This window comes from Erythranthe guttata, chromosome 9 (assembly GCF_056151865.1).
Source record: "Erythranthe guttata isolate IM_541 chromosome 9, IM_541, whole genome shotgun sequence".
In the NCBI taxonomy this organism is placed as follows: domain Eukaryota; kingdom Viridiplantae; phylum Streptophyta; class Magnoliopsida; order Lamiales; family Phrymaceae; genus Erythranthe; species Erythranthe guttata.
This window is the reverse complement of record NC_142541.1, coordinates 12,888,974-12,901,955: the sequence shown is the minus strand read 5'-3', so window position 1 is coordinate 12,901,955 and position 12,982 is coordinate 12,888,974. Positions and strand designations below refer to the sequence as shown.

At 40.2% G+C, this 12,982-nt stretch overlaps 1 protein-coding gene across 1 annotated transcript; it reads left to right on the top strand.

Moving 5' to 3' along the window:
• The first annotated feature begins 8,406 nt into the window (after positions 1-8,406).
• On the top strand, positions 8,407-11,369 carry LOC148768138 (uncharacterized). Its single transcript, XM_088822782.1, has 5 exons — positions 8,407-8,548; positions 9,188-9,343; positions 9,431-9,997; positions 10,118-10,602; positions 10,702-11,369. Exons 1-5 carry the CDS (start codon positions 8,407-8,409, stop codon positions 11,332-11,334), a joined length of 1,983 nt encoding a protein of 660 aa, XP_088678908.1. The 3' UTR covers positions 11,335-11,369.
• The last annotated feature ends 1,613 nt before the right edge of the window (positions 11,370-12,982 follow it).

The window sequence follows — 12,982 nt, the reverse complement described above, 5'->3', positions numbered from 1 at the left end:
CGCCGTTTTTTGACACAACTCGAACTTAGTGTTTTCTCCACAGCAGCTCCTCTCCGCAAACCTTGAACCTTCTTCAAGCCTGAACTCCCTTGATCAGAAACACGGATGACCTCTCCCGAGATCTATACAGCAACTCTGTATATGTTGGCACATGCAACGATGGCGCAGTCCTGCTCCACAGACTGCCCTAGCACAGCTTCAATACGATGAGAGATTTTTCTCCAATAAAAGTGTTAAGATCTTCAATGACTTGTGAGGCTTTATATAGGCACAAATTTAGCCTCCCAAACCCTTTCTTGATTTCCAAGAAATCGTATAACTAGGTAAGTAGAATCATAGTCGATTTCTAACTCTATTCTAGATAAGTACAAAGATACCTAACTAGAATAAGATACATGAAAATAAATCAAAGTTCTAATAAGAATATTACAAACATAGAAATAGTTCTGTTGGCACCAGATTTCTGTTTGTGAAGATTGAAGAAATCCGCCATACGTGGAAACTAAAGATTGGCAAAGATTTGTTTTCCATGTTTATTTTGGAATTAATTAGAGTCCTATTCTTGTAATATTTTTATTAGGACCTAGATTTATTTCCATGTATTATATTCTAGTTAGGTATCTTTTGTACTTATCTAGAATAGAAGTAGAAATCGACTAGGATTCTACTACCTAGTTAAATCAATTTTTTAGGGCCCAAGTTAGGTTTAGGGTGGAGATTTCGTGCCTATATAAGGCCATCAACCTCATATGAGTCCGATGGAGCTTTAATCAGAAAAATCTCAGCATAAAGGCTTTGAAGGGTGCAGCCCGTGCTGCAGCCCAGCCGGCACATCAGGTGTGGCAACAGAACATATTTCTTCTACCAGGCCATAAAGAAGATCGGCGTTTCGGGAGAAGTGCTTAAAAGATCTCGGGAGAGGTCGATCCGCCGTTTGAAGGGAGTTCAACATTGGAGGAAGTCCAAGAGTGCGGATGGAGGAATTGCTTTGATTATCAACAAGTTCGAGTCGTGTGCAAGAACGGCGTATCACATAAAGAGGGAGTCTTTAGTGTTTTATTAAGTCCTATTAATGTACACTTAAATCTGAACTAGTTTTGCAAGTCCTCGTGGATGTAGGGTACATTTGTATCCGAACCACATTAAATTATTGTGTTTTTTATTATTGTGTTTTTTATTCTGCTTTTAGTAGGTTTATTACTGTGACAACACAAGAATTCTGTTACCACACCTAATGTCGTAACACGTAGTCTGTCTCAACAGATGAGTGGACTTTGATAGGCATTTAAATTCAACAAGTTCCCAAAATAAAATGGAAATAAATCTTTGCGAATTCTTTAATTCCAAAAACTTGGCGGATTTCCTCGATCTTCAATAATCGGAAATCTGGAGACAACAAGATGTTTTCTAATTTCCTTGCATTCTTCCATTTGTAGGGTAGAGTTTCTTCTTCAAGTATAGCATGTTAGCTAGGGACTCCTTCATGTAGGTGGACTCGAGCTTCTTCCAGATTGCAAGGGCAATGGTCGAACGTACTACAAATTTGTTATAGAAATACTTCATTGAAATAATATGAATGCAAAAAAACTCAAGAAACCTCTTAAATCATTTAATACAAAACAAGAATGCAAAGTTGGAGAGAGATACAAAACAAAACAAAACAAACTATTCGTTCATAAACAACATTATTATAAGGCAATAATCCCAATCTAGAATCCCAATTAGAGATCATCTTGTTCCAAAATGTTAACCATTTCAACGTTTCCTTTTCTTAGAACCTGATGCTGCACACCCCTTACTTGCAGTTAATATTGCTGTAATGATCTTCCTTCTCTTGTTTTCCCTCTCGCTGAGCTTTCTTTGCAGAAGATCGGCAAAAAGTGCGTCACATGTTGCTAAAGTTGAGGCTGCTGACCCAATATTTCCAATCTGAGCATACATTTGATACCAACTTGGACAAATTATCGGATTAGTCGCATTCCTCTTGGACTTACTTGCACTAGTGCCTGGAGCATGTGGTCGAGTAGGTATCTTGTTCAGCTTCGAGTTATACGCGTTTCTCTTATCCTTGTCCGAAAGTATGCTCCATGCTCGAGACATTATTTTGAACGCACCTTCAGCCCCAACCGACTTGTTTTTGTCGGGGTGAAGAGAGAGAGCCATCTTTTTGTACTGCTTCTTCAATACTTGTTCATCGGCTAAACGATCTACGCCAAATATTCCGTAATAGTCTAATTGTCCGTTTATTTTATTTTCGTGCGCGACATAAACATCAACAACCACAAGGAACTGCGACAAGCCATCGAGCTTTGGGAACAGTCTTTGAGCCATCAAAGCAAACTTCTTGGCTCCTCTAATGTCGGCCTCCAATAACCTTTTCTCGGCAATTACTTTAGCCTTGAAAGCTTCGTCTTTATTACACGACTCCATGCCTATAAAACAAAAGCATTGTGTATATAACACTTGTATTGTATATATATTATACACATTACATTGAACAAAGGAAAATGACTTACTACGAACTTGTATAAAGCATTTGAAAGATATTTAAAAGAAACGGGTAGTGGGATGTCAAACGTTAAGGAAGCATGCATTCGAATTCACGGTCGTCGAATATATAGCCAAGAAAGAAAACAATCAAGAAACGAAAAATGTAATTGAATCGGGAACTAACGTCTCGGCATAAAGGGTAACTTGATCATCATAGTAAACCGACAAATGATATATATAATTGAATTACAGAAATTTTGAAATCCGAAAACCACATGCATGAATCGTTGTGAAAATTCAACGCTTGTAAGAATTTCGGCTCACCAGTCGAAGGAATCCCCCTAAGAGATACTGGAGTACTATGTATAATAGAAAAGTCTCTAAGACTTTAGTTTATTTTCAACTCACATATGATCTGGAAATATAAATGCAGATCGATTACAACTCATTATTTATAATTAGAGTTGGAACATATATCCCTCCAACTTCAGAATTTTAAGAGACACTTGTTGGAATTTTTCCCCAAGAGGCTTTTAAGATACCACTAATAATAAAGAGTTAAAATAAGACGAAGAATTCGAAAAATAGAAGTTAAATCCGAACTTGGTCTTCTTTGTAGCCAATTTGGGACACCTAACACGGAAATTGTCATAACTTTACGTAGAGATAGCCAAATGATGCACCGATTGAAGTGTCGGAAACTAGACGGATAGAGATTTCCAGCCATATAAGATTCATCTTTTAAATCCTTCGGAGTAGTCAGTACTGAATTAAGTATGAAGTTGACTCAGAAAACTGTTCAGCATCCTCATGATCTTATTATTTTCTTCAACTTCATTAATTGTATGTGCATGTTCATTAACCTTGAGGTGCATTGGCTTTGGGCATTACCTCTTCAAGGTTTCTTTTCAGACTACTTACACGAAGCAACTTCACATTTTTTTTTTCAAAAAATGTGATAAACTCTATTGTATAATTTGCTAGCACTAAAGCAAGTGAATATATATAAAAATAAATAACTAATATATTATAAGTTTAAGGGAAAACTACAGTTTGCACCCCTGAACTATGGGTCTGTTTCAAACACCCCTGAACTACAAAACGTAACAAAATGGTCCCTCCGTTTCGAATCTGTTAGTGGATGATGACATGGCATGTTGACTTTTATGGTTTTGTAGCAGTTTTATGACCGTTGATGTATGGTCAAATTACAAACACCCCCCTGAGGTATGGTCAAATTACAAAAACACCCCTCTTGTTTGGATAATTACAACCACCCCCTCAACTCCTCAAATTTAGTGGAATTTTCGAGATTATATGTAATATTATCACTTTTGTACCCGTTTTATCCCATTCAAACTCTACATTATGAAGCAAGATGATCATAATATGTGATTTTTAGCTTGTATATATCAGTTTGTGGTGCATCGGAAACTGTATTTATTACGCAAAACTAGTACAAACAAGAGCACATTTCACGGAATCTAGATGACTATGTTGAATTTGGCACCATAAAGGTGGAGGTCTAAGAAAAAATCATAGTTGAGGGGGGTAGATGTAATTATCCAAACAAGAGGGGGGTTTTTGTAATTTGATCATACCTCAGGGGGGTGTTTGTAATTTACCCTAAATTTAAGGGAAAACTACAGCTTGCACCCCTGAACTATGGGTCTGTTTCAAACACCCCCTGAAATACACAACGTAACAAAATGGTCCCTCCGTTTCGAATCTGTTAGTGGATGATGACATGGCATGTTGACTTTTATGGTTTTGTAGCAGTTTTATGACCGTTGATTTTGTTTCTACACTTCTGCCCCCAAGACTGGTACATATAGTTGTACGGGGTCTGAAATACACTTTCCAAAACCATGGGGATGTAAATCAAAACTTTGATTCTTTCAAAATGACTTCAAATAAGGGTCAACTGAAACATAGGGGGGATGAATTGCAGTTTTATAAAATAGTATGTAAAGCCCAAATTTTATTTTCTTCATCCAAAATCACCACCACCAGCACTCGTCTTTCACCGTCAAAAACCACTCCACGACCTAGACATCATCACCACCTAAAATACATTGGCACACACCTACGCCACCGTAGTCTGCCGTGGGATCCCCGCACAGTCCCTTATGCGAATTGTGCCACCCAATTTTTCACTGTCAATCGCGCAACGACTCCACTATCGAAGCTACACCGCCGAAAAAAACATTAGCACACACCTCACACCGCCGTAGACCGACGGATCCCCGCACAAACCCGCTAATTTCACAGCCCAAAAATAGGGGTTTGATGGTAGAAAGAGTGTTGAGTAGTGGGTGTTCTTCAGTCGAATTTCGAGAGAATTAACTAAATTAAACTAAATTAAAAAGCAAATTAAAAAGACAAGAACACAAAAGCAATAAAAAACGAAGGTTTAATCAGAGTAAACAAGACTAGGATTTTATTCTCCCCCCTATGTGATTATTATTCCCCCCATTCCTTCGATTATGCAAGCAATTAACCCGGATTATTAACCTGAGATGCTAAAATAATCATAACCCGCTTCCGCGTGTATTATAATTCTAATACTCTAGATTTAATTACTATATTCCTATGCAATTAATTCTAGAACATAACATTAAGCACAAATCTCAATAATGGCTACCTAAGAGATTAACTATATTCCTATGTTAATACCACAAAGGCTCTTCTACCACAATTTTAATTATTAATCCGATCTTCCGATTCATGCGATTAACAATAATATAAAAGCACATAAGTTGATCAAGTTCATGCACTTAATAAAGCAAGTAGAAGAAATAATCCGGAATTAAAACTTGCATAAAATCACAGAAAATGGTTCATAAATCCCACATAGGGTTCCAAATAAAATCCTAGAAATAAAGACTTAGCTACTCGTAATTCTTATGATAAATAAAATAAAATAAATAAATTAAATAAAAACTATGCTTGAATCTCCGTTGATCTTCTTTGCTCTTGAATTTGCGTAAAAAGATGGCTCCTCAATTGTGTGCTTGGCTTGGTCTTATATAGGGTGAAGAACTTGGGGAAGAAGGCAGTTTCCTTGTGCAATTAAAATCCCTTTACTGCGCAACTTCGGAGTCTCGGACGGGGGTCCCACAATTTGCACTAAAACTGGGACGGGGTCCGAGCCTTAAATCTTCAGAATTTTGATATTTTCACTTTTGACCCATATTTTCACCAAAATTGCAGTTTTGACCCCATACTTTTCCAATTCTTCAATTTGTACCTAAAATACAATAAATCAACTTTTTAAGCACCAATTATCGTTAAAACACACCAAAAGCTCAAATAAAAAGATACGATAAAGTGTAAAAATATACACTTAACACACCCCCAAACTTGAACTTTTGCTTGTCCTCAAGCAAAATCTACCAATAAGCAAATAACTCAACGATAACATCTCATCACATAGATCAATGATCAACTTCACGTTTTCAGAATTTGTAATTATAATGACAATTCTTAGGTATTCGCAAGCTCAAAATTCAACAACACTTAGTCACTCACCATTACCAAAAACCACAATTCATACAATTGCTTCAAGCATCCAATATTTGCAAATTAAAGATAGAAATAATTTATACTTACATGCACATGCTTGACTCCAAATGCTCACCAAATTATTCTAATCTACTAATATCGAACATTAAGCTATTGGGATCATTGGGGCTTTGTGGCTTTCAATTGTTAGGCTCTTTGGTTCGAGGTAGGAAATATGAGTATGTGTGGCTATTCTTCTTGAATTTAGGTGATTACGCCAAAATTTGAAAGATAGGTGTTTGAAACAATGAATTCACCTCTACGGACTTTAATAAACTCGATTTTCAAAAGTTCAAAAGTCTCCACTTTTGCTTTTGAGGCAATGGATCGAGTTTTCAAAAATAATTCAACAACTAGTCCTTATTTCTCCCTTCTAGTCTCCTCTTCTTCTTCTTCTTCTTCTTCTTCTTCTTCTTCTTCTTCTTCTTCTTCTTCTTCTTCTTCTTCTTCTTCTTCTTCTTCTTCTTCTTCTTCTTCTTCTTTTTTATTTTTTTATTTTTTATTTATATATATATATATATATATATAGAAGCATAGATATTTGTCTTCTTTTTCTTTTCTCATTTTTTTTTTTGAAGAAGAAGGACCTTATAAATTTTTTCGACCGAACTCCAAGGGGTAATTTTCAAGAATCTCCACCTATTCTACCTTACACATTGGCTAAACGAAAGAACACCTTTTCTCCGAGGCTCAAATCAAGGTTCTAAGGATAGTTTCGATAAAAAGGTCGGCTTGAAAGGCTCAAACGGTTCAAACAAGGCCCAAATCATATCCCAATCACTCACTACTCAATACTTCGTATCATAAATTTCCTAAGGTGAGTCTTAAAACCGAACATAGCATGATCTAGCACAAATTAATTCCAAATTTAAAATACAAAACATTCAACCAAAGCAATGCACAAAATGTGATTCCTAGCAATAATTCGCTTCTAAGTCCCGTTGAATCAAAAGCTAAACGAAAATCAAATCCTTATCACACAAAACAAGCAATCTCATCATCAAACATTGATCATCTCTCATCATCATAAATCATCGATGCATTCGATTCAAGCAATTTTTTTTTTTTTTTTTTTTTTTTTTTTATATCATGGAAAAACGAGAAAAACAATAAAAACGAATAAAACCTAATGCATGCAAACTAAAACAAATAAGCACAAAAACATGTTTTTCACCCCAAAACTTAAAATTTTCGTTGCCCTCAACGAAATTAGCTCAAAGTTTAAGGATAGAAAACACCTGATTTAGTCGGAGTCGATGTGATCGGGGTGCTCCTCCTTAGCTCTCTCACGCTCGTCCTCATTGGAAAGCTCGGGTACGGCGACACTTTTCTTTCCCTTTCCCTTCCCTTTGGAAGATGATGCTTAGCTCGTGCGGCCTCGTTTGTTGGATGACATAGTTGGGAGAGAGGCTGGAATAGATTCGGTGAGAATTGGTTGACAATCGAACTCAAAATTTGGTTGGAGCAAAATGTCGAACACCTTGTGGGCGTGCCTTGAAAGAGTAGATTTTGGAGAATTTTGTTTGATTCTCTAGCCTCCTTGTGTGTGTGATGATGCTAAAATATAGCTCACCGGAGTAGTATAGAAAACGAGCTGGGAGAGCAAAGCGGATCAGTAGCTAGTCAACTCGATGATCCTGAGGTCCCTACAAAATGAGCACACGTGAACTAAGCCGGGGGTTGATCCGGCGGAAACCCCTCCGACGCTCAAGTCAGATGTACGGATCGTAGAGATAGCTGAGAGAATAATATTCGAGGTTGATTGTCGATAATGAGAACGTACCTTAATCAATGAATAAAACATCTATTTATATGTTGTTAAATGGGTTGGGCTTCCTTTGTTGGGCCCAAGCCTTACTTTGAAGGAGCTTGGGCTTTCGTGTAATTGGCCCACTCGTATATGATTGGGCTATCATGTAGTGGGCCTAATTAGTAGATAAATTTGAGGATCCGTTGGGCCGGCCCATTTAGGTATATCATTAAGCCCCCCAACTCTCGATTCGAGATGGGGACTTGTGTAGAGGGATCCGGGTCGTGTCGAGAGTTAATTGCGTCGTGATTGAATTGTTTCCGTTGGCGGTGAATTAATTTCCTTAATTTAAATAAGGGATAATTGTATTTATGTGGCAGTGAGGTATATATTTGAAGGATTTAAATATTATACCAGGGCCAGATAAATAATCTCTTTTTGCGGTGGAAAGAATTTAACTTCAACTCTTGCGTAATAAATATGGGTATGTACTTTTAACTCGAGGTCTTTTCCTGTGCTATTTTTCTCTTGAAATTTTTTTATTTGCGGTAGGGTAGAAATTTTTTGTTTCTTGATTATTTCTTCGGGGAGAAAATCTTCACATGTCGAACTCGGGTAATTCGAAATCTTTGCGAATTAAACTTCGAGATCCGGTTGAAGGGGGCAAGAAAACTTTTGGTACGGTGGGCTTGGACCGCGGTAATCTTGTGGTGTCGAGTGCGAAAAACGGATCTACATCCGGAGGTGCGCGAAATTCCGTGCAGATGGGAGTTGGGTCTGCGGCTTAGAAGGAGGGGACCAGCGCACGTGGTCCAATGGGGGGAAACCACGTGCACACGGCTGGTACCGAGGTAGAGCCACGCGCGCGCGCGTCGGGCGCTGGAGTTGAGAGACGCGCGCGCGCGGCAATTAATGTGCAGCAGGTGGGCGCGCATCCCAAGCGACGCGCGCGCGCGTCGGAAAGGCGGATTGATGCTGACGCGCGGGGTCCGACGATTGGGGAGGCGCCACGTGGGCGGGGACAGGGTGATGACGCGCGCGCGCGTGATTCAGCCTCTAAGCGACGTGCGCGCGCGTCGGAAGGGGGGATTGATGCTGACGCGCGGGGTCCGGCGATTGGGGAGGCGCCACGTGGCTCTGGGCAGGCAGTTGGTGTGCGCGCGCGTGGATCTGCCCCTTTTGGGGCCACGCGCGCGCGTGAGGGCGCGTTAGATGCCGGTTTTGAGCCCGGTTCGGGCGAAATTGACGGGCAAATTTCCGAGGGTGCTGATTCGCGTGTTTTTTTCAACGGGGGAAGTGTTGGTCGGCGAGAAATTATTGAATCGTGGGGTGACGATGTAGAAGTGCGTAACAATATTAATATTTGCCCTACTGTTGATGAAGCGAATTCCAGTGGACGTCGCTATGGGCGTCGAGTCGTGGATTTTGGGAACGATAGTGATGATTCGAATCAAGCTCCTTTGGCGAGTGATGAAGCGGTGTTAAGTAGTGAAGTTGAGGTGACGGATGAAGAGGAGGAGGAAGATGATATTCCGCCAGGTGATATTGAGATTGATAAGAGGAAGCAAAAGAAAATTAAGCCAATTAATTTGGACTTAGTTGATTTTGATAGTGTGTTGACGGAAGAGCATCTGCACTCTATTCGTCGTTTATCTGGAGCGCCAAGTAACGTTGAGTTGTTGTTGCCTCAGAAGGGTGACCGTTTGTATTCGCCACCCGATGGATTTCATACGGTGTTTTTGGGTTACTTGACGTGTACATCTCAGATTACACCGCATCCGACCTTGTTGAAGGTCTGCGAGGAATTCAAGATTGGGTATAGTCAGCTAACGCCCAGTGCTGTTCTGATGTTCCAGGCGTTTCATTTTAGGGTGGTTCGAGTAGGTCTGCCTGTGTCTGTGAGTTTATTTAAGGCGTTATTTACGTTACATCGGCCCAATAAGATGCCTTTCTTTTGCTTTCATCCTCGCGTTCATTACCAATTCGTGAAGAGTGTGAAGCTATCTTTGGGGAAATGGAAGACCTATTTTTTTTACGTGAGGGCTCCCACTTTTGACGTTCCCGTAGTTTGGAATCCTACGTGTGAGAGTTTCGCGATGACTGCAAATATGGCTAAGTGGATTGAGGAATCTGGGTTGTGTGATGTGGAATTTGATCCGAGGAGTTTGATACCGACGGTGAAGGGTCAGCATCGTATATCCTTTTGTTGCCTTGACTTGTGTTCCTCTTCTTTGTTTTTTTTTTTTTATTTTTTTTTATTGTTCTTTGGTAGTGTGTGCCTCATGTCACTTATGTGTTTGTTATCTTTTGTAGATGGGGGTATTACCTTTGCGGCGCTTCAAGCTAAGGCGAATAAGACGTCGAAGAAGGCGTCGAAGAATGCATCGAAGAAGTTACCTTCTACGTTGGGAGGTTCTTCAAGTGGTTTGCTTCGTGAGGAGGTCCATGTAGAAATTCCTCGAGTAGTCGCAGATGATCGTAGCAGTGCTGGTGAAGTGGAGGGACGTCCACCGACGAGGGACCGTGGCAAGGGAAAGAGGGTGGATACTGAGTATGTGGCTGTTCCTAAGCGTCCACGGGTAGACCCAGAGGAGACTTATGCTTTCCATGGTGGAGGAGGGAAACAACTGTTTACTTATGGCGTAAACCGCAATGGTAAGGAGTCGTACTGGGATGTGTCGGACTATGATTTGCCGATGTTGAGTACCGAGGGTTTCGTTCGGGAGTATGATCGTGCTCGGATGTCTGGTAAGGGTCCTTCTCATATGCTAGAGTTAGCTGGTGGAGACATATGTCGGGTGAGTACTTGTCTATTTAAAACAAGATTTTATGTTTAATTCCCTCTTGGCTTGCGAATAATATTGTTATTATTATTATTATTTTTTTTTTTTTTATAGTTGGTAGCGACTTGGAGATATCTCATGGAGCATGGTAGGAATGCGGAAGCTATGAAGGAAGATGAGCGGGCTCGAAGTCAAGCGCGTGAGGATGAGCTTCTAGGCCAATTGGAGATAGCGCGGTTCGATCTTGCTCAACGTTCGGAAGAACTGGTTCGGAGGACAGAGGAGCTTGCTGAGAGGACAGAAGAGCTCGAGGTCATCCGACGTGATGCGCAGGCATATAAGGATGATGTTCACAAGTTGAACGAATGCTACGACCAGCTTAAGGAGAAATACGAAGTCGAGAAGACGACGGGGAAAAGGTTCCTCACGACATCGGGTGGTGCCGCTTACAAAGAGTCCATTGTGGAGGAGACCAAGGTTAATTTCCGAGGTAGCGATGAGTGTGCTGCTATGGTTGAGGAGCATGCATTGGCTGTGGTTTATAAGCCATTAGTGCGTGCTTGTCGCAAATATCTTCGTGATGCGGGTGGGATCAGCGAGGAAGTGATTCGTGGAATGGAAGCTGGCATATCCGATGAAGAGGAGGATGAGGTAGATGTTAATGGGACGGGCACAGAGGTCGTGAACGACATGGTTGCGGATGACTCCACTGTGGGTACGTCGTCCGCTCGCGGTAGGGGAGCTTAGACTTAGTTGCTAGGATAGTTATCCTTCTCCCCCCCTTTTTTTTTTTACTATTATGTTCCCTTTTTTTTTTTTTGGATTTCTTAGTTTGTTTTTATCGCTGATGTAGATGGGTATGTCCACTACTATTTCATTTGACTGTCTTCTTTGTTTGACTCTGAAATTTAACATTTTGATTTATTTATTTTGACATTGTCAAGAATTACTGCGTTGCTTATATGTATTTACATTTAGCATTGTACGCGATGTACTTGAGGAGGGGATCAGTCTCCCAAGGTTTTTGTTAAGGGCCGTGCCCTTTGTTTGGACCGCTTGGGTCTTAAATATATTTGTCCGTGGCCACGTTTTAAAATTAACACCTCGTGAAACAAGTAAAGGGACTTAGATAATCCAGCTGGCCAGGCTATATGGATTATCTAAATCTCTCTAAGTGTTTATAGGGTGGTATTGAATTAGACTCCTGATGAGAAGTAGTTTATATCGATGTAAATGTACAGATAGTAAAACGAAAATTGTGATATATTCGATGATAGCAAAGGAGAGTTGTTACAAGCCGATGTGAGGCGAATTTAAATAAATCGCTAATGCGATGGGCCTACATGAGGCGGAGGTAACTAACTACTGCTAAAGCAATAAATTGTCTTGATAATAATAAAAAAAATAAAAATGCTTCTGAGTGATTGTGCTACACTTGTTCTTCTTCCACGTCTTCCTTGTACTTGGTCGTTTCACTGTGCGGATGGTAGATTGACTTCTTTTGGCGTCTCTATGCCTGTCAAGTACAATTGAGAAAAAGAGAATCTATTTAATCACTTGTATTGATGATGTAGTAATTGAAGCTATGGTGATGTGTATTGCTCTTTCACGTACCCTACTATGGGGGTTGATATTTCTTTCTCGCGCTCCCAGATATGAAATGAATTCGTGAGTTGCTGCGAGTTGCTATGCAATCATGCCTGCTGGTGGGATTATTTTGTCATGTTAGTAATCGTAAATAAGATTATCTGTGTGTTGAATTATAGTAAATGTATAATAATTACCCTTGACGATGTGGTATAGAGTATCTTCGCTCTTTGGGGGATTGATTGAGTAATATACATCCTCCCATAATAGGTTCTCAACCTGTAAGAAGATGATGTGATGTAATTATGACTCGCTGATGTAAGTAAAAATTACTAGCCCCCCAGTTTAGGTGGGACGTTCACGTACCTCGTTATGTGGTGTCAAATTTCCAACCATGTATAAGCAGCTTTACAAGACAATTGACGTGGAAGGTCGTGGAGCCTGCATGGGTAGCAATTCGTAAGTAATTTTCCTATAGAAGAAATATTGGTGATGGTCTCAACTGATCTGAAGTAAGGTAGATGTATACCTTAGGCGTAGAACCGTTTGAGGTTCCCTATATTCCAAGTTCTGGGTATAGGGTGTCCGTCAGTGTTCTCGAGGCGATATGCTCCGGTGTTGACGACTTTGGTGATTTTATACGGTCCTTCCCACTTTGGGTCGAGCTTACCGATGGGGTGAGAGGCTTCAGCTTTTCGGAGGACTAAATCTCCAACTTGAAAGGAGCGAGGGCGGACTTTTGAGTTATATGCCTTGGCCATGCGTGATTTATACATCTGTTGTCGGATGTATGCGACTTCACGTAATT